General features: G+C 48.6%; 1 protein-coding gene across 5 annotated transcripts in view; it reads right to left on the bottom strand.

Moving 5' to 3' along the window:
* Positions 1-24,871, bottom strand: part of MORC2 (MORC family CW-type zinc finger 2) — a 43,258-nt gene that overhangs the window by 7,152 nt on the left and 11,235 nt on the right. For all 5 annotated transcript variants that reach the window (XR_009497333.1, XM_059895134.1, XM_059895136.1 and 2 more), the window contains exons 3-24: positions 24,138-24,172; positions 18,389-18,457; positions 17,784-17,874; positions 14,495-14,603; positions 10,980-11,139; positions 10,764-10,875; positions 10,189-10,314; positions 9,568-9,647; positions 8,873-8,955; positions 8,241-8,326; positions 6,945-7,085; positions 6,696-6,850; positions 6,474-6,602; positions 5,867-5,972; positions 5,440-5,572; positions 4,214-4,288; positions 3,748-4,128; positions 3,064-3,195; positions 2,583-2,637; positions 2,044-2,185; positions 1,712-1,939; positions 1,527-1,620 (exon numbers count right to left, since the gene is read on the bottom strand). Coding sequence is in view for 4 of the 5 variants with exons in the window: in XM_059895134.1 (XP_059751117.1) it covers positions 1,527-1,620; positions 1,712-1,939; positions 2,044-2,185; positions 2,583-2,637; positions 3,064-3,195; positions 3,748-4,128; positions 4,214-4,288; positions 5,440-5,572; positions 5,867-5,972; positions 6,474-6,602; positions 6,696-6,850; positions 6,945-7,085; positions 8,241-8,326; positions 8,873-8,955; positions 9,568-9,647; positions 10,189-10,314; positions 10,764-10,875; positions 10,980-11,139; positions 14,495-14,603; positions 17,784-17,874; positions 18,389-18,457; positions 24,138-24,172 (2,722 nt within the window). In the remaining variant the exon portion in view is untranslated. The remainder of the gene's footprint in view (positions 1-1,526; positions 1,621-1,711; positions 1,940-2,043; positions 2,186-2,582; positions 2,638-3,063; positions 3,196-3,747; positions 4,129-4,213; positions 4,289-5,439; positions 5,573-5,866; positions 5,973-6,473; positions 6,603-6,695; positions 6,851-6,944; positions 7,086-8,240; positions 8,327-8,872; positions 8,956-9,567; positions 9,648-10,188; positions 10,315-10,763; positions 10,876-10,979; positions 11,140-14,494; positions 14,604-17,783; positions 17,875-18,388; positions 18,458-24,137; positions 24,173-24,871) is intronic.

Genomic DNA, 24,871 nt, shown 5'->3' with positions numbered 1-24,871 from the left:
CACACAGCTGCCCCACGAGGGCCTGCCATCTTAAACATATTAACCCTGCAGTTTCAATTCCAGTTGTCCTCTCCAGAAACTCCTCCCTAGAAAACTTAAGTTATTCCTACAGCAGAAACATCCTCTTGATGTGGGTGACTCCCAATCCCCATCTCCAGCCCTGGCCTTCCCGCCCCTCCCAAGTGCCAGCCCCAATCTCCAGTGTCCTGTCCACTGGACATCACCAGAAATGAAGTGCTGGTACTTCCAGCCCAAGTCAAATCACAACTCATCTTCCTCACCCTCACCCTGTTTCTCTCCCAGTTAACAGCTTTGTCATCAACCTCCAATTCCCACAGGCCTGAGAGACAGGGAAGCACGTGACCTCTGCCTCCTCTCCATCATCTGCCTTCAGTCAAAGAAGGACCCCTGACACGGCCCCTTCACCTGTCAGAGCTCCCATCCCCACTCCCTAACCTATCACCATTAGACCCTCTTAGGGGCAGGGTCAGCAGACTACTCACTGCCTGTGACCAAATCAGCCTGCCACCTGTTTTTGTAAACAAAGCATTACTAGACCTCAGCCACATCCATTCCTTTGCATATGGTCTTATGGCAGCTTCCACACTGTAACGGCAGAGCTGAATAGTTGCCACAGAGACCTTACAGCCCATAAAGCTGAAAATATTTGCTAACTGGCCTCTACAGAAAAAGCCTCTTGACCCCTACCCCGGACATGGTTCAAGTCGACAATTCCATCCACTCAAACCTTTAGCTGGGCCTCCATTTCATACAAAGTTTAAGCCACTGCACCTCAGAGGGGTGCCCCCGATGCCTCCTATCCTGGCTCTGAGGGCCCTTCTCCCTGAGTGCTCACCAGAGACTGCTGCCCTGGCCCCCACCTGCCCTTGCATCCCTGAGCCTTTGTTCACAACAGTCCCTCTGCCTCAAACACTTCCCATCACTTCTACAAACAGTCGCCCAAAGCCACGTTTTCTTTAGCCCTGGTCGCTCTCTCCCCCTCCCAGAGGCTGCCCCAGCCCTCCCACCCACCTTGCAGAGCACTTACTGCTCTCAGCCTCATGTCTAGGTACCTGCTAAAAATTCAGTCTCTACTGACCCTTAAGCCACTTGGAGGCTCCAGCACTGAGGCACCGCATCTGCATTTGCTAAATAAGATCCCATGCTTATCTCCACACACCACGAGCTTCCCTATACCTCCCAGAGTCACGTTTTCGGCACTTTGAACCTAAGCTCTTTACTGTTTCCTGCCTTGGCAGAGGAAAAGGGACGTACTCCACACAAGTCACACCGGGCCTGTCCCTAAGCGAGGATTCCACTCCACCCCAGCACCTCACCAGCTGCACACCAGTTATCCAGCTGAGCAGCTTCTTTTTCCACAATGTAAAGTCCCCTCTTCCCTTCCCTCAACAGATGAAAGGGAAGCTGGCCAAGCGGGGAAGGGGGCACACAGCTGAGAGCTGACAATCACAACAAGCACCAAGGGGGGCGTGCACAGTCAAAAATCAAAGGCTGGGCAGACTCACCAGAGGAAACGATATTAGCTCATCTGAATTCATAGCACTCAGCTCCTTCTTAGAGATGGGGAAACTCGGAGGCAGGAAGTACCGTAAACAATTCCTAAACAAGAAAGAAGGTGGAGACTGGAAATCAGAATGGCACAGAGCTAGTGGAGAACCAGCGCTGACCCCAGAGCAGGACGACAACGCACCGAAGGATCTGGACGAGGAGGTCAATGGTCTCATGGTTGGTGCTCGGGGCGGTGGTGTCGGGCTCAATGCGAACGCAGTCCGAGGTGGAGGGTTCGGCCATGGCTACAGCCTGCTGAGCCACCGCCGCCTCCTCCTCCTCCTCCCCGCCCTCCTGCTGCGTGTCCGGGCTCTGATACTCCGGGGAAGGGGGCTTCATCAACCGCACATCCTCACTGCCTTTCTCCACCCTAGGGAGGACCCAGTGTTTGTGTCACATGTGTCCCAGGCTCCCAGGATGGGCTGCCTGCCCCTGCCCAACTCTGTCAACCCAGCCTCCTAGAAGGGGCATTACCAGCGGTCTCTTGGTGTCGTGTCCGTGGGCACATAGTCAAATTTCACCTTCCACCGCACCACGTTCTTGCCCAACTCCACGGCTGTGACACGGCCTGTGTACCACTCCCTGTTCACACGCACCTCCACGTGCAGCCCTTTATCTGAGAGTGGGGATGGAGTTAGAAAACTAGACTAGAGCCCCCCACCCAGCCAGGGCCACCGCGAGAAAGGTCATCCCAGGTTCACAGGGACAAGAACCCCTAGGAGCTTGACACCACTATGCCAGGGACATGGAGCCCAGCCACCCTGGTCTCCCTCCCCATCTGTCATGAGGGTGCCACAGAGCAGCATGATAACTGCCAGAGGTGAACACCAAGGAACTGATGCTAAAAATAAACACGAGGGCGTGCCAGCCTCAGCATTCTTCTCGGAATTAGACCATTGTTGCTTGAGAGCCTGGAACCAGGAAAGCCTCCGTAAGCCTTCGGAATACGGTGCTGTTGGCAAGGGGCCCCCTTCCCACTTCCCCACAGGCTCTGGGCACCTCCCTGAACTCACCTTTCTGAGCGCTCTTGAGGTCAGCTGGGTCCTCTTCCCCAGCACTGTCTGAGAGCTGCAAGAACAGAGTCTGTGAGAGGCACCGCCAGTGCCCCTGAAGAACAGACTGTCCGCCCAGGGTCATAAGCCATCACCTCATGTCGTCTCGTGTGGCCGTTTAAATCCCCAGGCCTCACTGAGAGCCACTCTCGCAACCATTATCTCAGTATCTACACACCTGCCTCCAAAAACTTCAGTAAACAAGAGAGTAGGCATAGGGGTAGAATGTCACAGACACGGAAGCAGATCTGCATCAGTGTCACCTCAAGCCTGTGAGTAGAGCCACAAGCCAGTCTCACTCAAGATCCTACCAGGCACCGTGTTTCTAGTCATCTGTGTGACCGAGTGTCCTTCAGAGATGGACTAGGCTTCTGAAAGGCTCGTGTCACAGACTGCAGGTGGCGGATGGAGACCCTGGGGAGGGAGAATGCTGAGAACCTACCTCATTCAAGTCCTTTTTTTCCTCCTTCACGGCAAACTTGCCCCGCTTGGACCTCTCTTTCCTCCTCTCAGCCTCTTCCTCGGCTTCTTCCTCATCAGAGACCCCAAGACTCCGCTTCCGACCAGGAACAGCCTACAGCAAGAGGAGTGGGAACATGAGGGACCCTGGCAGCCCCTCAGGTGCTGGAAGATCCCATCTGGCCTAAAGGAGCCATTCAGAGAGGGGTCTGTGGGTCTCAGTCCCCGCCAGGGCTGGACTCCCAACAGTACTAGGGACACAGCAACCCCTGGCCTCTACACCCACGAGGACCTTTGCTCAAAGCTGTCACAGGGGAGCCTCTCAGTTCACTCCCCACTGAGCCACGCCAACCACTGCTGTAGCCCACCAAGGCTGTCACCAGGCTGCAACCTCTGCCCACCACGTGAGAAGCCAGTGAAGGCGACTCAAGTCTGTGCAGGACCAAACCTTGGAGGTGGCACCAAAGAGCTCCCTGGACAGGGAACCAGCAAGCTCTGTGCCCCCCCCGAGTGCCTTCAGCTATCAGACTCCTCCTCTGCAGGGGCAGCATGGAAGGCTGATCTCCACGGAGGCTTCTCCACCCCCCACCGCCCCCCATGCAGTCAACACTGCCCCCTCCATTCCTACACCACTGTAGGCAGGGCTGGAGAAGGAGGAGCATCTCACCAGGGAGAGTTTACTGGGCGGCTCCGGCTTCTTGACCACTGGAGTCTTGATGGCTCGGGGGGTGGGGACCTCCCGAGGGCTCTTGGAGTTGGGCAGCAGAGATGGTGACGGTGGCTGCACGGGAGGGGCGGGCCGGGACGCAGTCTTGACTGGAGTGTTGGCAGGTTTTCGGGGCACCTCAGGAGGCTGGAGCAGCCTGGAAGTACTGGCCTCCTCCCGCGCTGTTGGGGCAGGAGGCTTTGGGACACTGCCGATGACAGGAGCCTTCCGGGGCTGGCTGGCTGGTCTGGGAGCCTGCAGGGAAGGGGGTCTGCTCGGGGCATTCTTGATCACAGCAGGTAAAGGAGGTGACCGAGGACGCTGAGGTCTACGTGCAGGTTCCTGAAAGAGGCCCAGAGAGAGTGACAACATGGATCTCAGCACGAGACACCTGAGGAAAAGCCCCGCCCCTATCCCTGGGCTTTACCTCAGTGGAAGGTCTGGTGGTCACTTCCAAGGGCAATTTCTTCAGGTCAGCTTGGGAGCGGATGGGTGTGGTTTTCTGCAGGGTATACATGATGAGGAGGTCGTTTGCGTATCTGGTACATTCAAGCAAACTCTTTTTGGAGCCCCACTGTCTGGGACATTGGGCAAATAAAAAAGAACACCTGGGCCACAGTCCTACTATTACAAGCCTCCCATTCTCACTGAGAAGACAAAAATTCACAGACACTCAACTACCAGCAAATTACAGGATTCCATATGATTAATCCAGCAATTGAGAGACTGGGGAAAAGTGTCAGTGGACTAAATTCCTATTAAAACAAGCCAAAAAGGTGGAGATCCCTAAAGGCCAAAGCTGGAAAGGACAGGTGGGATTTGGCAAACAGGGAGGTATGCACACAATGAGAGCATCTGCCTGTGCAGAAGTCAGATAGGGAAAGGCTTTTGCAATAAATACGATAAACGGTTGATACCACACATATATCTAAAAAAACATGACTAGTCAATTAAGGAAAAAATTTAAAACAACAGTAATATAAGAGAACAATAAGCAGTTCTAAAAGAAACACACGAAAAAATTGTTCAATTTTAGAAATATGAAATTCAAATTTAAGATGTGTATCTTCGCTTATAAAATTTGCAAAAACATTTAAAAATAAATGCACTGCTGGTAAAAAACAAAACATAATACATCTTCTGGAGAATAATTTGGAAATAGTTATTTAAAGCAAACATAGAATTTTTAAAATCCTTTTACTCTTTCAAATTCACTTCTGTAAATCCTTTTACTCTTTCAAATTCACTTGGAAAACTATCCCAAGAAAATAATTACGCACTAATAAAAAAAAGTATGTGTGTGTGATATGACACAAGTAAGTTGTGATCTCTATTTCTAATAAAAAATATATGTATTTATGTGTGTGTAGAGGTCATAAAAAGTTGGAAGGATATGCAGTTAATGGTGGTTACCTCTAAGACAGGATATGTACTTTCTGGAGTTTCACAACATTCTAAATGAATCGGACCTCTTTGTAATATATAAACAAAATTGTTTTTTTTTTAAAGAATGATCAAGGCATACTGGAGAACCAGTGTGCCTGGAGGTTGGGGTTGGGAAGCTTGGGCAGCACTCATGGGTGACAGAAGGGTGAAACTGAGCCTGAGGGAACAGAGGAGCCACTGAGGGGTCCTGCCCATGTGCCCACACACCTGCAGGGCCTCCAGCTTCTCCTGCTGCTGGCGAATTTTCTCTGTCAGTTGCTTCTGCTTCTCTTCCTGTGTCTTCAGATCCTTTCTGAACGTCCCCAGGGGAACCTTCTGCTTCTGTTCAGAAGCCTCACACCTGTAGAGAGAAACTGCTAGGAAGGGTGTGGCAAGATAGCTCCAGGTAGGGCAGGGTCCTTCCTCCTCAGCCAACCCATGCTCTCTCTCACCAGAGCAACCTCAGACTTCCCAAATACACAGAATTAATACTCATTGCAGGACACACTTCTATTATTTCCAGGCACTTATTATACACAGCAAGACAGAGATGTAAGGATATGAGCACTGACCTGAAGAAGCATAGTGGAAGAGTGGAAAAAGCATGGGGGGAGGTGGGGATGCCCACAAACTCCTTGTTAGAAAAAGTGCTCACCGGTCCTGCTCAGGATCAGGGTTCATGGAGCAAACCCAGGTGTCAGGGTAATCTTTTTCCACAGAACTCAGCTGGAAGGGGAGGGTCCGCCACTTCAGACACAAATCTGTGACACAGAACATACCCCCACAAAACATCAGCCATGCCCGCCAACAATAACCAGACTCCTCCCAGCCAGGCCCAAGGCAGAGATGCCCCCGACTTTCCATGCAAAGATCCTCAGTCTGGCTCCAACTCTGCCTTCGTTACAGAACAGTCACTCTTCGCAAGGACAGTGATTCCAGCAAGGATGGAAACATTATACCACAGACCCTCAGCAGCCCCAACCCCTCTCCCTCCTCCAGCAGAATCCTGCCTCAGTCATCACTCACACTTCTACCGATGTGGTACCAAACCTTTTGAGACCCGGCAGGGTAGACGACCTCCTGCCTCATTTAGAAGGGACAGGTGGGCACAGCACAGCCCCAAGACTGAGCTCCCAGGGCCATCACCAAACAGACTCGTATCCCTAGTGGGACATACATCCCTGAATGTCACTGAAGTCAGGAGGCCAGCACGGCGACTATGATGGAAAGGAGTCAGGAGGAGGTGCCGACCCCCAACTCACCACACTGGATGGTGGTTGGGATTTCCATAGCTCTCCGCCGTTTGTAACGCAGCTCACTGGATGGAGGCTGGTTCCAGTTGGCAGAGAGGTAGCCGAACTCATCCCAGAACTTGATGATTCCCCGCTGGGCTGGAAGACAAGCACCCACACATCGCGTGAGGAGTCAGCCCCCTGAGGCAGCGAGAGGATCTCAAGGCTGGAGGTGAAGTGAAAGGGCATTACCAATGGCGATGTCCTTCCAGTACTGCGCCAGGTGCTCCCCCATCGCCCGCAGCAGGTGCCGGTACTCCTTGGCATCAGCAAAGTCCTGCTTGTTGTGTGTAGGCTCCAGGACCAGGTAGGGCACATCTACAACCCCAACGACCCCGCCACATGCCCTGCAGGAGGAGGTAGACACGGCTCTGTCACCCCACTGACCAAATCTCTCCCGCCAACCATCCTGGGCTGAAGCTCTCCTCAGGCAGCACTCACATGCCCCCTTCCAGCTGTGGGCCCACTTTCTCATACATCTTGATCAGGCGGCTACAGTTGTAGATGAACATGCCGTCCAGGTCCCGGTGTTCGATGTTGACCCCAAAAACAAAGTTCAGTTCCTTGGGTTCTTTAAGCGCTCTGAGAAGACAAAAGATAAATTCAAGCAGATCAACCCATTAACACACAAACACCATGGTGTTTAAGATGCATTAAGCTTAAGCTGAAACTTGAGACACTTAAGTTTTGCCTTTGCATTCAATATGCAACCTGTAGACTTGACAGGGACACTCACTGTGCAGTCACTCTAAGCTCCCTAATTAAAAGCATGACTTTAGCTTTTGGCATCAAACAGGGATGTATTTAAGTATGAATGGGATTCTGTGAAGCTGTTGCAAATCTCTGCAAAGATGCTTATTTAGTGGAATAAACACAAGGTCATCTGCATAACCATTCCACTAATGTGACAGTAATTAATTTTAAAAAGACAAAAATTCACAAGAACAATAAACATGTGAGAGAAGAAACGATCATGGGATAAACGTCAACAAAATCGTGGAAACTGAAAAGCATATGGATGATCAGTGGACAGACTCACGGCGCAGATACCCGAAACCTAGGCCTGTGGTGAGGAGGCCAAGAAGTAAGCAGGGACTCAGGTCCAGAGCCTGCAGAGGCTCCAGACGTGGAGGGGGACACGGAGATCATGTAATGAGCCAGGACAAATGCCCAGTCTAGATAAAAAGGAACAAACTCAATCTACAGCATTATTTCACACTTGTAACCAGGGATACAAAATTAAGAGTACATATCACCAGGTGGGAGAAGTATAAGGGAGTTCACAACTTATTTCTTAAACATTCTGTATTTTACAAGTTGTATACAACGAGCATTTTATACATCCTTTAAATGAAAAAAAAAAAGGAAAAGGGAGAGGAAGAGGGAAAGGATGGGCAAGGTGGGGAGAGAATGGAGGAAAGAGAAAAGGGGACAAAGGAAGGGAGGGAGGGGGGAGGGAAGGTGAGAGAGCTGCCAGTGAGGATAGGCTGGTATTCAACTCAAGGTGCTGGCTCTGCCCACCTTGTCCTGGCTCAGGGGAGAACTGAGCTGGGGAACCTCTCCTGCGGTGGCCATGTGACAAACATCTGGGAATCACATTAATGGCTTTCTCAAAGCAATCTGCATGTGACAGAATGGCAACCTTGTGGGGTGGAGAGGGATTCCTCAAGCTCTTTGTCAATAATCCATACAAAAGCTACATAATTTTAAAAGACCCAAGGCCAGCTGGGCACTCACCGCTGCTTGGCCTCCTTGATGCGCTTCTTGACATCAGCTTCTCTGCGAAGGGTAATGGCCATGTTCTGGACCTGTCGCAACATCACCTGGAAACACACGCCAGCACCAAGTAAGGAGAGGAAGTGCTCTGGGCCACAGCTGGTAATATCATTAACAACACATCTGAAACTTCTCATTTTAAATCACATGGACACAAAACCAGACCTGGAAATTTACTTCCTTTCCACAGAAAAGGGCCCTCACTAGGGACAAACATAAAAGCTGTGCTTCACTTGACCAGACTTGCTGACATGGAGGAGGAAATACCCCCATCCGAAACAACAGTCTGCAGAGGTATGTGTCGCAGGGGAGGGGTGGAGAACTGCTCTGACCCTTATTGCTGTGTGTGATCTGCAGCAAGTGACCCTCTTCCATTTCTTTCTATAAACTGAGGATAGTAACAGTGTCCACCTCACATGGTTGCCAAGATCCTACCATACAGTGTGTTCAATAGTGACTACGGAAACATCATCACATCCCATTTTGCAGCTCTAGGGCAAGGGATTCATGACTGGCGGGAGACAGAGCCAGGCCAGCTCTGGGATCCTAAGGGCAGCAACACTGGAGAAGAGCTGCTGGGTCTGGGGCCTCACCCTGGAGTCCCGAGTGAGGTCTCCGCCCAGGCGCACTTCTAATGTCCGAGCTTTGCTCTCCGCCTCCCTTGCCTTCTCTTCAGCTGAAACCCAGAAGAAACCATGATAAGAATTCAAAAGGTCAAAACTCTTAGCTATCCCTCCTAGACCCCATAGTGCAGTCCCCGCCGTATGAGACGTTCATACACTGTCAGGGAACAGGTGAGCTGGGAGAGCAGCCTCCTTGCTTGGAAAGTCAAGGAGGCCCCAAGGAAAACAGACACCTTTTCCAACTTTACAAATGAATCAGAACAGGTCAAGCACTGCCCAAGGCAACCAGAGTTAAACCCTCAGCAGGAGCTGGAAGTTACCAATAGTCCTCAGCCAATCACTCTCCTTGAGCAGCCAAGAAGCTTTGTCAGCAAGAGAGACCTTGAGATTTTTGCCCTGGAATCAAGAAAACCAATTTCACAAGTATTTGTGCCAGAGGACAGTGTGGGACTCTTCACTCTGGGCAGGTAAGCATTAGGTAACAGCCTGTAAATGGCTGAAGGAGTAGCCTGGAAAGAAAAACTGCTGAGGGAGAGATGGGAGAGAAACTGGACCAGTGGTTCATGAAAGCCCACCCCTGGGTGTTGCATGGAGCTTTTGCCTGGATCCTGCTTTTGCCACAAGCAACGTCCCCCAGATGACCCTCCTGCCCAGGGGGTCATTACCAATCCGTGCCACGTGCTCAGCTTTCTTCACCTCCTGCTCCGCGCGGGTCTTGAACCGGCTTGATGTGTACTTGTACATCCTGGGGGGGTGGGGGGGAGTAACCAGAGGGCCTGAGCACCAGAGGTGCAGGGCAGCAACTATCTTGGCCCCCTGATGAGTCAAAGCCAAGCTTATTTTAGCAAAAAGACTCAATTCCCTACTCCACTTGCCCCTTGCCATCCTGCTCCATCTTCGAAAAGCAACCTCAGTACTCTCCGAGTGTGTCATTAATCCCACAGCAGAAACCAACCTCAGCAACCAACAGGGCCTCTGCTTCCCTGTGTACTGTCTAAAGGGCCATCGGCCCTGCAAGCAAGAGGCTCAGACAGCTCACCGTGTCAGGCTGAACACCCTCCACCTCACAGAAGGCACACTCAACAAGCCTCACCAGCCACCTCTGCCCCTCCCTCAGGACCCAGTAGTTTGTCTGCAGTTAATCACAAGCAGCTTAAAGACCCAAACACAGTCAACACTGTCAGAGCCGCTCATCCATCATCACTCCAAAGATGCCCCAGAGACACGTGGCCAGGCCCCATCCTTGGCCCAAAGGAAACAGCAGGCCAGGGTGGGCAGGCCCCTACCTGGGCTTGTAGAGGCAGCAGGAGAGCCTCTTGGTCTGCACCTTGTGCCCGTGGATGAAGATCCGCATCCGGGGATCAATGTAGAGCACGGCAGCATAGGCGCGGAAGGAGCGGCGCTCTGGCTTCCTGGAGGTGGCAGAGTGGAGGGTGCTGTCACCTTCCCACCACCAGCCCAACCGAAGGCCTGGGCGGACAGCCTCTCTGCAGGCTCTCCACCTCCCATCTCAGCTTCTCTTGCTGCCCTGAGGGGTGCTTCCTCTTGTGGGCACCACATCCCACCTCCTCTCACGTCCCTGGCACAGACACCTAAACTGGTCCCACCACCCCACCACGGACCTGGCAATTCCTCTCCCCTCTCTAGGCCTCGGTCTCTTCCTCATTAAAGTTAAGGAGCTGGGGCAAGGATCTGGATTAGCTGAGGACCTGCTGTCCTTCTATTCATCCCTTCTGCCTTGTGGCAGGAAGACATTGAGTTCTCAGCTTTACCAACTCTAAAACTGGGGAATTCAAGGAACAAGCTCATCCCTCTCTCCCTCAAGTCACCTCCCTTTTCCTCCCTACCCAGCCACACTCACGTGCCCTCCGGGGAAGTCTCTGCCATCTGGATATCTCTTGGATTTGAGATTATGTCCAGCTCCGGCTCTCCGTTATCCATAAGTTTGAGATTGAAGATGATCACCAGCGTTCCTAGGGAATAGAAATCCTGTGGTTCTACCAGGCACCGCCAGCCAATCCCCATACTGCTCCTGGCTCTGGAGCTCCCTGATGCTAGATGCCACAGGCCTACTTACCACTGTCCCCAGGAATCTTCATGAACTGAGTCATCACTTCCTCTTCATTGCGGAAGGGAGAATACTTATAGATGAGTTCCGTCTCGATGGCAAACTTCTCCACGTTGTCTGTGACAGGTTCCCGGGTCCGAGCATTCCAGGTGGGCAATGGGACTATCACCTTTGGAGGAAGCACAAGCAGACGCTTGAAGGAAGCCCCGGAACAGCCTTCCCCCCGCAAATGTGCGTCCATCTTGTCCCTCCCCACAGTAGCTCCACACTGCCCCAAGGTGAGGCCCAAGCCCCCCAGCCTGGCACCAGTGGCTCTAGCTTCTGCCCCTTCCCAAGACTCTGCCTCACACTGCTAGGTCCTCTGGGGTATGCTGGCTTATGGCCTGGGGGCCTCTGCATGAGCAGTTCCCTGCTTGGGATGTCCCTGGTCATTTTCCCTATTTGGTAATAAGTCTATTATTTCCACTAAGCAAAACATATTTGCAATGATCTAGTGAATCTAAAGATACACACAAACATAACTTATAACTCAGCAATTCTACTCCCAGGTATATATCCTAGGAGAAATAAAATATAAAAACAAAACCCTACAGTATGAGTCCATTTATATAAAATTCATAAATAGGCAAAAAATAAACTATTATTCAAGAATGCATACACAGGTGACAAAATTATAAAGAAAAACAAGGAAATGACTGATCATCACCAAGGCAGTTCCTTAAGAGGTGCGATAAGGAATATGATTGGTGAGGGGCACGTGGGGACTTCCAGCATCAGTCTATGGTGGTGGCTACGTGGGTATTTGCTTTATAATTACTCTCAACTGTAGGTAGGTTATTTTTTTAAATTTTATTGAAGTCTAGTTGATTTACAATGTTGTGTTAATTTCTGCTGTACAGCAAAGTGATTCAGTTATACAAATATATACATAGATTTTAATACACTCTTCCACAGGTATAAAATTTAATCTTACATCTACATAATCTTCTAGAAAATCCGACCCTTGTCAATTATACCTGAATAAAGCTGGGAGAAAAATCCTACTCATTCTTCAAAAACCCTACCTCAAACGCCACTTCCCCAGAGGCATCAACGTGCACCTCTCCCTCCCCCGACCCCTCTCCCAGGTGCCGGGGAGCCCTGTAGCCTGGGATTCCCTCTGCAGAGCAAACCACTCCAGGCACCTCAGAGGTTCAAAACAGATGGCCCACCCTGCGGAAGAGGGGATTCTGAATTTTAACTAGCTCTGTGGTGATTAACTGTTAAGAGTTCTGAGGCACTTTACTGGTTTCTAAGAAGCTATAGTATTCAGCCCTGGGGCTGGTCTGGACACATTCCCACCCAGCTAAAAGTGATCTTATTTTGAAATCTTGGCTGAGTTCACACTAGGGTACAATCCAAAACAGTGATGACCTTCTAGCACCAAGTAAGGAAAAAATTTCAACCTAGCTTTTTCACCAGGGGAATTGAGTTCCATTTGTGTTCTGTGAATTGGTGCCTCCTTAACACCTCCCAATCTTCACAGCAGTCCCAGGTGACAACGGCATTACTTTAACCTCTGGGCAATCACCTCATTTGACACCCACCCACCATCGGAATATTCCTCCCTTACTTTCAGGGTCACCACTCCCCTGGCTTTCCTCCTACCCCTCTGGCCGCTCCTGCCTCCTTTGCTGCTTTCCCCTTCTCCCTGGCCTTTACATGTGGGCGGGCACGCCTAAGACCCCAGGCCCTCTTCTCCATACGCTCTTTTAGGTGAGCCCATTCACTACGAAGATTCCCGGGAGTCTAAGCCTCCCCCGAGCTCCAGATCCAGACTTAACTTTGTGTGTCCAGGACAAAAGGTACACGTTTTCCCTCCAAACTGCCCCTCTTCCATCCTTCCCCAGCTCCAGCCATCCCACCCCCAAGTGCGACACCAGGACCTCAGCCAACTACAACCCCTGCTTCCCATTTCCCCTTTCCAACTGATTAAACACCAAATCTGCGGCCACTCCTATTTCTCTCACCTCCCTGCTGGAGTCCTATAGACAGCCAGGGCCTCTGACACCAACACCCCAATCTTTCCAATCCAGCCACCACACAATAACCAAACTGATCTTTTCAAAGAGGATCTAATACGTTGCTTAGATTCCCTTTCGTGGCTGCTTTTAATAAAGTCCCACACACTCCCCAAGGCCCAGAGGTCAGGCCCGACCTGCCCTCTCTGCTCTCCAGAGGCCACCACCTCTCATCAGGTGGCCCCTCTGCCCTTCCCACAGCCCCCACCAGCTCTCAGGCCAGGAACAGACCGTTTCTATTGACGCGCAGCCCCTGCTCGCACCACCCTCAGTCCAGCAGGAAGCAGTCCTGAAAAGCCCAGCTGGGGCCAAATCCTCCTGCCCCACCTTTCCCGGGAGTGCTTGCCAGCTGCAGCACTTCTCTCACTCACCAAAAAGGCAAACAAACCCAGTGGTTCATGAAGTAAAGACGGCAGAAAAAGAGCCTTTCGTTCCCAGCATGAACTGATTTGCTATGATTTAGGCTCACATCTAAACAAGGCCAGTACCAATTTCCTCACAGCCAACCAACACAGATGAGTTAGATTGACACTTTGACCGCATTTCACCTGTTTAAGTGACAGGAATGGATTTCTCTCTGCAGACCCTCTTGGCCCCCTCTCAAGCTCTGGCCTCCATTTCTCACACAGGAAAGGAGTTAAGAGTCCAGTCTGAGGCTAGGCACACCAAGGCCTTCCCTGATCCTCCCATGAGCGGGCGCAGACCTCACCAAACCAGCTCTGCAGATATGAGCCACCAGGCCCAAAGAGAATCAGCTGTGCATGTGTTTAACTTACACAGTTAATTACCAAAAGGTTTCAAAATCAGAATATTCTAGAGTCATTAGGCCTTCCTTCCAGCATAACAATAATCAGCTGAGGCTGAGTGTCAGCTGCCACTTACTGAAAAACTTAAATGATTTTCCATGTGTTCACCTGCTTCACTACCTGCCCAGGCCCTGCAGGTATCAGACTTGTAGCTTCTGATATAAAGGGTTAGAGCAACACATTTCCTCGAAAGGAAAATGCTCTCACAGCACATTCCACAAAATCACCATCGTATGGGAAAGACAGTGCTGTTCCTATTATTATCACCAGCTGTGGTCTCCACCCATAGTCAGGGAAGCCCCAAATACTCCCCCTGATAAAACAGCTCTCCCAGTGACACCCCCCACCCCAGGACTGAATTCAAGCTGCAGATCTAGGAGACCTACAAATCCAACTCTTGGTTCCTGACACTTGATGGCCTCATTCTCAGAACCGGGACAACTCTTCTCTGAAGCTGTGAGATTTTACTTCCTCTCACATTAAGACACCTGCCTTAATCCCTCAACCAATTCATCCAACCAACCAGCTAATCCCATAACAGGGGATGTGGCTGCAATCCTGCAACCCCAATAAGCCCAGCATGCAAATGACCTATGAAAACAGCCTGGGCAGAACTAGGAAGTGGAATAGTGACTGGGAGCACGAGGATAGGACCTACTTCATCAATGCCTTCCTCCTCGTGAAAGGTACGCGACAGGAAGAGGCAGGTCATGGTCTCTTCCTTCTTGGTGAAGAGGATAAAATCCTTCCCAATGCGCATCGAGCCCCTGAAACGGAAGCAGAAATGGGTTATTTTCCTAGGGATTCAAAAGCTCATCTGAGGAAAGAGCAAATCCCCCCTCTGGACGTGATGAAACTGCCTTCGGAGGGCTCCCCTAAAGGCCTCCCTGGGACCCAGGCCCCTGAGCTGAGCTCCACAGCCCTCGCTCCCTCTCCTCCCCGACCCCCACTCCCGACACTCCTCCTCCTGCTCTTCTGTGGGCCTCAGTTTCTCCTCATCACCTTCTCGACCACATCTACCCAGCACGCAGGATTCTCTCACCACCAAGCATCAGCCCCGGGGGAGTCTCACCCCAGCCTGTCACTGCCTGTGCTCTGGTTTCTTCCCAGCCACACAGGGCTGCTGTGGCCTGACTGTGAGCCACCAGGTTTCACTCCAGTAACACCTCCAACACACACATCATCTTCCACACTGAACACATCCAGGTCTCACCCTGTCCTTCCTTCAATGACACAAACTCCCCTCCCATCCACTCATCAAACAGCAGCACCATCAAGGGAACAGCCTACTGCCTATGCTCACAAGTCCTCAAAAAACCAGGATGACCCCAAGGCTCAGCCAAACACAGGGCTAACCAAAGTATTGCTGTTGAACACAGTTCCAAGGAGGCCTACAATTGGCTCATGTCCTGTAACCACAACCATCTTGTGTCTTGAATTGTTTTGCCACTTCAACTCATTAAGCCACAGGTCCCTGCTTTAGGAAGCAACTGGTTTCTGAAAAATGTGCCTCCAGGCTGACTTCCACAGGGCAAAAGTCTGAACGGAATCAACTGCTCCTTCCTCTATTTGGCTGAGTTAATCCTTCTGAGGAGCAGGCAAGGACAGGCCTTTCCGGGAAACACTGAACAGGGCAAAAGCGTGAAGCACCAATGGGAGCAGGACCCACTGACCTGTCTTCTGAGCAGCTTCTGGCTTTATGGCTATTACCTCATTAGTCCTCCTAATACCCCAGGGAGGTGACGGCGGCGGGAAGCCTTATTACTCCCTTCTATGTAAATACAAATACAAACTGGGCCAGTGTGCCAAGTACGCAAATGAACGCCATGCCCCATTTCCCCAAATGTTCAGGAAAACTCCAGGACACTATCCAGAGACGCCCTGGTGGCTGCCAAGTTGTTTCTCTCCTCCTCCAGTTCCCGAGGTGCTGGCAATGCTCCCTCCCCAGACAATCTCACAGTCCTCCTCCTGCCTCTCTGAAACTTACTGGTGGCAAAACGAGGCACATTAGCTTGCCTTCTGCCAAAGCTTGCTCTTACCCCAATTTGGCAAAACCTCTCACTTTGTGCCTCTTCCGTGTCTTTGATCCTGACCTTGGAGGGTAAATAGCAACAACCCAGAAATGCCACTTCTCTGTTGGCTTCTCTGCTTCACAGCCCTATTCTCACCACAAATCACTTCCTCCTGAAACTCTTTCAACTTCTACACTGGTTTCAAAATGAATTCACTCTGAACACTAGATGGCTCCATCTCAATGGCGCCTTCTCAAAAGTCGTTCTACCAAAATACGCTGATGACAACACTCTCAACTTCGGTATGCTTTCCTTCCTGGTCTTCTAAGCACTTCCAGAATCACATTTCATTTGCTCCTGAAACTTCCTCAGTAAGGAAGAATGTCAGAGTTTAGAAGCCCATTTTCTACAGTAGGAAACAGATACTCAGAGAAGGTGAAATGGCTTGTCTTAAGTCACAGAGCTGATAAAACCAGAAGGGGGTTTTATCTATAATCCAGAAGGGAAGTCAGGGTTTCTTACATCTGACTCTAGGAGACCTCAGTTGTTGGAAACTTAGATCACCACACCAGAATCACCTGGGCCCTACCCCAGACCCACCAAATCAGGCCAAAAATCTACCATGGAAAGATCAAAGGAGAGATACAGTAAGAAGGGAGAAACTAGGCTAGGGCTCTCATAGTAATGATAGCATTTAATTCTTAACCTACTCATATGTGTTACAATCTCAATTTACAAAGGAGGAGGCTGAGGCTCACAGAAGCAATTAAGCGGCTGATGTCAGATTTGAACTTTGGTTTGACTGAAGTGAGATGGACAGCAGCTCCGGCCTTGCAGTCAGAAAGACGTGGTGCATATCTCAGCTCTACACCTGGGCATTTTCACACCTTTGGGCAAGTCACTTCACCCCTATAAACCTCAATTTTCTCATCTGAAGATGAGAATCATAGTACCTATACCTCACAGGGCTATGGTGAGGATTAAACGAAATCATCCAAGTAAAGTTTTTAGCACAGTGGCCAGCACATGGTAAGTGCTTGTTATTGAGAGACAAGTGGGAGATCCAGGTACCAGGTCCTTGCCATCATGGGAAGCACCCTCTCTCTTCCCCATACACCCAAGCTGGCTGCGTGGAGGGACAACTGATGCTGCTGCCCAACCAAACACTACCCTCAAATAAAACAACACATTTCCACAGCAAGACTAGAAACGTGACTCAGAATTCCATTTGTACAAACTCCAATCCCACTAAATCTTATTCCATCCAAAGGTATGTACAGCTGGAAGTGAGCATTTCAGAAATAGAAATCTTTCTCTTGGGGCTTCACTCAAAACCAGAACACCACATTCCAAATGCCAAACAAGTGGGAACCAAGGGCTGAGAAAGAAGTCCCAAGGGATAGGGAGACATTAGGTAGGTCCTTGCTACAGGGTCTGGCAGGACATGTGAGTAGCAACCAGGTCCTTTGGTGGTGGGGGGGGGGGGGGTTTCGGGTCTCTCACTCACTCACCCTGGATCCCCAGTGCCTGGCACAAAGCGTGACAGGTGCTCAGGGGACACGCTGCACCACGGAGTGACCCCCTCACCATCTCATAACCAACCCAAGCCCACAAGACAGCCACTTGCATCTTCAACCACAGGGTAAAAATAAGAATTTTCAGTAGGAGGAGAGGTGCTGTTCCAGAGCACAGTGCCAAGAGAAACCTACAACTTCTCCCACCTCAATGATTTTGGATGTCCATACTCATTGATCTGTGATGTAGGCTGGACATCAGCTGCTAAGTCCCCAAACCACAACTCTTTCCCGACTCTCCTCCTGTTCCAGAATTACAGTGATGGAGGGACAAGGACGAGGAACATTTTCATTGGACAGAAGCCGGAGGGAATTGCTCGATTTTGTTTCAAGTCCTGGGACAGGCTTCTAGTATACTTACGATTTTAACCCATTCCCGTACTGCCCAATCTGGGTGGACTCAGGCGTTCGCTTGGCTGACTTCCCAAACTGGATCACACTGGCAGCATCACCTGAAGTGGCGGACACAAGAGAAAATGAAAAGTTTGCTCTTCTTTCCCGGACTCTCAAAAATCAAAGGTCTGAGCCTTGTTAAATCCAAGCAGGGCTGTCTGTCTACTGAAAGCCTCTGTCCAAGGAAATTCACAACCATGAGGCAAATGGAGGAAACCTCTGACTGGCCTGTCAGTACTGCCATCACTAGGCCCTTGTTCTGTTACCAGAACGTGGTAATAAGGCTGGGGGAGGCCACCACAGTTCCAGCTCCAGGATGCTACACAAGCTGATAAATACAATGTCAAGAGTCAGGTAATCTGACGGACTTCAGGCTGCCATTCAGATCCTATCTCCCATGCTAGAACAAGACCCAGCAAATCCGTGAGTGGAACTAAGCCTGAGATGTTGCAAGAGACCTCCCTCTCCCTTCTAGTCACAAGAGTGAGCAAACAGAAAAACAAGTTAACACAATAAGCATTTTGTAAAAATGGTTACATCCTCCCCAAAAGAAGCAATCAGCCCAACACTTACTTGGATCCATTCCTGCTCCATCATCCAAAAAACAAAGCATAAATCCTCCGCGAAGGTCCTCTCGCCTTTCTGTAAAAGAAGGAGCTGCCATTACTGGGCAGTTACCCACCAGAGGGCGGCAACTTGTGTGTGATCGGAAGGTGGATCAATGTGAAGCTTAGTCCAAAAAGGCCTTCTCCTTCTAACAGTCCTAGCTAGTGTGAGTTAAATGTCAGGGCCCTTGATGGTAGGAATTTCCATCAAAGGCTCTCCAATGCATTCTAGTTCACGACAAAGCATGAGAGAATCTATAAGGAGGGGACAGAGAATACCTAGTCCAGCACCTAGCCACAGCCAGGGCCACTGAACATGCACGGATTTCATACACACCTTAACCATCCTTCTGCCTCTCTGCACCTGGATTTTTTCCACCTCTGCCTCCTGCTGTGGACACTAAAGTACTCCAACTATTACATGCTGTACCTCATCAACAGTGCTCAAATTCAACAGGGCACCTCGTTTGTGGGTTAAGTTTGGGGTAGCCTTCAGATAAAGTGATCGAGCCAGACAGGCTACGGACACAGTGGTGGCAGCTGCTATCTAGAAGGTGAATTACTGAGTCAGTATGTGACTATCCCCAGGCCAACCATAGTTTCTGAGCCATCAGTATTCATCGTCACATCCCCTCCTTGCTATGGGTCCTTCAAATAGCTCCCCATCCCAGAAGTGAGATGGCACAGAGTGTAGTGAGAGCTGCCTGGTTTCCAACTGGACCTGCTCGACTGGAGGGAGGAACAGTCCTTCGACAGTAAGCGACAGAGCAGCTGTGTGTGGCAGGGTGTCCTGGCCGACAGGAAGGAAATGCATGAGACTAAGGGTGCCATTCCAGTGGCTAGAAGAACCCCTTCCTTCAGCAGCTGTCTCTACAGCAGCAAGTGGTCACTCAGAGCAGTCTGGGTCCAAGCACGTCAGAAACACTGGAGAAGAGATTCCCAAATAGGGAAGGGGACCAAACTAGAGTTTCCAAGGTGACTTTTGACCCCAGTGATGAGGACTAGGCAGGCAAAGGAGGAAGAGCACAGGCCTTGGAATCAGGAGAGCGTTTGTACTAAAAAGGAAGAAGGTCAGTTTAAGGTACTATAGGGATAAGCCCAAGGCTGCCTTGGAGTCTATTCCCTAATTGAGGACATTTTTGTCTCCCCCAAGCTGCAGTTCACCAACTTCACCCAACTACCTAAGCAGTGGAACCTCAGTTTAAAATGCTCTTTGTCCTCCCCTCAAGCTAAATATTCAAGTAAGTCATAACCACCTCTGTTAAATGGACCAATCCGTGCCAAATTAGTTAATGTAATTTAAATTAGTTAATGTAATTTAAAATGCTATTTCAGAAGTACTATAAGCCACAGAGATTTTCAAGTATCATTCAATGTTCAGGAAGCTGAACTTTGCTGAAACATTAATCACAGGTGCTTCCTGAAAGTTCGAGAATAAGGACCTTCTTGGAAGTACTACGGGTAGATAAGAGAATTTTTCCCATGGCAGTGCCTTTTATCAGTCTGGAGAACCCAAATAAGATCTAGTAAGCAAAAGCAAGAGCAAAAAAGGTGCAAAAATTCCTCAAAGTTTTCTTCTGGAGGAAGCAAAGTGTCATATGGAGACTCAAACTGGGTCAGGAACAGAGCGTGGTAAAGGAAGTGTTCTAAATCTAGCCAAGAGCCATTTGCTGTATGCTTTAGCCATAAAACGTACATGAAGACTCTGCTTTGGAATCTAGAAATTGGTTCAAGCCAAGTGTATCTGAAAAATCTCCAAGGATTGATTACTGGCATTTCTTGAACACTACCTAGGAATTACTTCTAGGTCCTTATGTTTGGTAGAACAGGACTCACGGGCTGTTTTTCTTTTTTTTTAATTTTGATGCTTTTTTTTTTTTTTAATTTATTCATGTCTGGCTGTGTTGGGTCTTCGTTGCTGCGCGCGGGCCTTCTCTAGTTGCAGCAAGCGGGGGCTACTCTTCGCTGCGGTGTGCAGGCTTCTCATTGCAGTGGCTTCTCTTGTTGTGGAGCATAGGCTCAAGGCGCACGGGCTTCAGTAGTTGTGGCACACGGGCTCGGTAGTTGTGGCTCGCAGGCTCTAGAGCACAGGCTCAGTAGTTGTGGTGCACGGGCTCAGTTGCTCCACGGCATGTGGGATCTTCCCAGACCAGAGCTTGAACCCGTGTGCCCTGCATTGGCAGGCGGATTCTTAACCACTGTGCCACCAGGGAAGTCCACACAGGCTGTTTTAACACACAATCATCACTTAACAGTGGGTCTGAGAACCCTTTCATGCCCAAGGACTTCATTTTAAAGCTTTTTCATATGTTTAGGAGAGTAAGAGACCCACCTATGGAGGGTCCTCCTGGCCACACAGTGACCAACAGCCTGTAAGCAGCTGCCTCAGGGCCAAAACAGACTAGCTGACACAGCAGTAACTCCTTCAACTCTGTAAGGAGGCAGTATGGCATCTTCACTTGACTAAAATGCTTATCCCAATCACTCAGTTATTCGGATGTGCCTGGCTCTGTGATGAAGATAATAGCCAAGAACAATGCGGATGTGATCACTGCCTTCAGGGAGCGTACAGTCCATAGGATGCTACTCCCTGTAGCAGATCAGTAAGCAGGAGGGTTTAAGCAGGAGACTGAGTGTCAGCTAGAGCAAAGGCAGTGTGCATAAGGATCACCTGAAGAGCCTGTTAAAATACAGATTCGGGGCTCCACCCTGCAGAGTCTAGTAGTGTGGGTTGGAGGTGGTACCTGAGAATTTGCATTTCTAACAAGCTCCCAGGTGATGCCAATACTGTCCACCACTGGACCACTCTTTTAGAAGCAGAGAGCTAGAGCTAGCAAGAACTAGAAGGCCTCTCTGCTCGAACCTATCTCCCCAGACATTCCAGCAGTTAGAGATGCATTCCTAACACATTCTATTCACTTTAGTCAGTCAATTGAGTGCTATCTAAAGCCTCTAAGCAAAGGATTTTTATGAAGATGGGGGAGTTCTGGACAGAGGGGAGTCTAGGCAGCTGGAGGTTGTCTGCCTCCCCGTCCCAGCATGCATCTCAGAAGCAAGACAAGGAGGGCAAAGCCAAACTACCTTCTTTGCAGTTGTGCTTCAAGCCCTGGTAGCAGCTATGTACAATCACAGACCCAGTGTGGAAGGCTGCATATCTAAGTTTCCCCCAACATGACCAAGTCTGGCTTCTCCAAGTTAGCCCAACGTTCCACCATCCAACTCCCATTGGGGAGAACAGGAAAAAGAAAGAAGCTGGAAAGGAGATGTGAGATGGAGCTATAAGTCAAAAGTCAGAGGTGATAAAATGATGCTGTCCTCAGCAGAGGCTGTAACAGAACGACACTCAAGTTCCTCGTACTTTGTAATGTGTTTGAGCAGTATTCGTTTCAGCTCCATTTGCTCTAATTTTCTATTTACTAACCATTGACCTGGCATCATAAAAGGGATCTTTCTTTGAGGCATGGCAGTCCCTATCCAAGAAGTCTAGAAAATCAATAAAAACACAGTCTACTTCTGACAGGCACGTTATGGTCTGGCCCCATCTAACAGGAATGCTTTGGGTACGGGAGTCTGGTTCCTTTCTCACCCTTCTTTAAATTACAATGTGAATGTGTGGCGAATTCAAACTACATCTGATGTCTGGGGAGATTTCCGAGTTCAGTTATCAATCTAGTTTCAGAATGGGAGACAGGAAGATACTTTCCCCGATATAGTAAGAACAAAAACTTTATACTACTAATTCTATTATTCTACTTGTAAAATGAGGTTGCTTTTATTCCTCCTGTTGAATGTGTTAATATGGCACTGAGGTAGAAAAGTGTGAAGTTAGGGGCACCTCAGTCAAGATTACCAATCTCAAGGTACTTGAGAGTAAATCAAGTCTTTTTCCAAAATGCTATAGTGCTTAGTGCTTCTATCACACCATTTAATCCTTAACTACCTTGACAGTTCCCTCAAGATCAAGTTATTGTTCTCTAATCATCTGTAGAGTGCTAACTGTCTCTCCAATTAGCGACTAAGTTCTCTAATGAGAATTTAGCTAAGGCCCCATCTCATGCTCTCTGGACTCCTCCCAAAACACAACAGCAGTAACATGAGCACAGAATAAATGCACACTGGGCCCTTTTCATTTAAATTGAAATCCAACTGTTTGTTCTGCTGCATTCTAAGTGTAAAGCACTAAATTTCCTTGCTGAAATTCACCCACCAAAGGTGGTAAGAAGGAGCAGGGATGATCTCTTTTAAAAAGCTTCTTCCAGTAATTCCCTGGTGGTCCAGTGGTTAGGCGCTCTCACTGCTGGGGCCTCCGATTCGATCCCTGGTCTGGGAACTAAACTCCCACAGGCTGCGTGGCTCGGCCAAAATAAAAAAAAGCTTCTTCCAAATAGATTTGGCTATGATGATTTGTCCCTTCAACATCACTTGGAGTGGAGGCCCATTCTCTGCTTTGCCATCTGTGCAATGATTAAAACAGCCACCATTTCTTTCAGAGGTAGTGGTTACTACTCCTCACTAAAGCACATTGGGATGTAAGACATACTGTGGCTTGGGAATGATGCCTCCATCTGGCCTGAGGGTTTAGTAACCATCTTCTAACATTCTGCTGCTATGCCCCCTTTTCCTGTTATTTTCTTCTAAAAATAAAAGTAGTCTTATTTTCACCACTTTGGCAGAGCCTTCTGAACAGAAGGCTTTTAGAATTTAAGCAGTATAGCTGACTTTTTAGCTGTTCTGAATATTTTCTTTGCTCCAAAGAAAGGCATAAGAAATTCATATCTGGGGAGATTCTTTATAATTATATGGCATTGGAAATTCTAAGAATTACTTCCTATTGTGTGATTATCCCCATTTATCAAACAGGTCTGTGAAGAAAAAGAGGGATTATTTGATAACCATATATTCCCATAAAAACACTCAAGTTTTCTCAAAGGCTAGACAATGCTACCCAAATTGGATTTAAAAGCCGTCTTCCTCTGTTCCACTTCCAAATTTTTAGCACTCAAATGACCAAAAAATGTGCTGGTACAAACACTGAACAGGCAAAAAGCAAGCTACTTATCAAATAATAAATACATAAATAATAATGACTAAGATTTCTTCCACTGTTGTACCCACTCCATTAAAAAAAAAAGGATCTTACTGCCGAAGAGCAGAGCCAATTAGGCAAAAATAGTAGACGCTGTCAATATCTTTAAATTCGAAGCAAAGCAGCCCTTCTTCCTACATGACTTCTCTGCCTGAGAACATCTCTGCAGACCTCAGTGTCAACCTGGTTACACAACTGTTTTATACAACTAACACCAGCAACTCTCCAAGTTGGGACTTGTCCTCACCAAGGCTGCAGAGGGAGAAAATGGCCTTCAACAAGATCTCTCTTTGGCTGCAGGAACCACAAACCTGGTCACCTGCTAACTCCAATCAGGACAATGAGTGGTACTTGGTCATTTCACTCCCCATCACCCCCATAAATCTCCTAGTGGATTTATTTAAATAGATCTATAGATCTGGGCACCCCGTGTTAGTTCCTTTACACCAATATTCTTGATTTCTATTACATGCCTGACCAGGGCTGCCCTGTTTCTCCCTAAGACCTGGAGTAATCAGGCTGTCTACCCACGCTCCAAAAACCAGTTTTTTCCCACTCATTTCTTCTTAGGCACAGCGATAAATGCTTTCGGGAACTGGGCATTAGAAGAAAGGACTGATGTCTGTCTTACCTGCATAAATATCGATTCTGGTGGCATCAGCATCTCTGCAAAGTTAAAAGAAAAAAAAAAATCAAGATTCAAATGAGAATATGAAAATATCAACCGTCAAGCTGCACAATATTTTGAGGGGGATACATACTATTTTGAATCTATCTTCAGGAAGTCATAAAGAAATTCTATATACATTAAAGATATACTTTTACATTTGGTAACACAATTTTCCTTACATGTCTATGAAACACTTCTGGAGCTCCAAATTATTTAAAATAATCACAGGATACACAGGACCTAGACACACTTTTTTAATAAAAATTTCACAGTGAAAACATCTAAAAAGAACATTTTTTAGATGTTTAAAAACATCTAAAAAATGTTTTATCCTTTTTTAGAGGATAAAAAAGAACATTTCTTTTACACACTAGGAAATGACTCCAATCACTCATTTGATTGCAATCATAAACAATGTTCCAATAACTTGTCCATTTTTTCTTCTCACCAAGATTTGAGGAAAAAAGAAAACAATAACCTGCCACAAAGCCTAAGAAAAATCAGGTCTCATGGTATACACACTATAGTCAGCAGACTGATTCATGAGCCCATAATCTTATCCTCCCTAAACTTGAAAGGAAGTTGGGACAGCCCACTAGACTCCAGCCATCAGCTGAAATAAAAGTTCAGTCATCAATGAAGTCTTCCATAAAGGCTTGAAAGTAATCTAGTCCAATTCTGCCAACTGTAGACAA

The sequence above is a fragment of the Balaenoptera ricei genome, chromosome 14, assembly GCF_028023285.1.
Source record: "Balaenoptera ricei isolate mBalRic1 chromosome 14, mBalRic1.hap2, whole genome shotgun sequence".
Classification (NCBI taxonomy): Eukaryota; Metazoa; Chordata; class Mammalia; order Artiodactyla; family Balaenopteridae; genus Balaenoptera; species Balaenoptera ricei.
The sequence above is the reverse complement of the archived record's forward strand: the minus strand, read 5'-3'. Positions and strand labels throughout refer to the sequence as shown.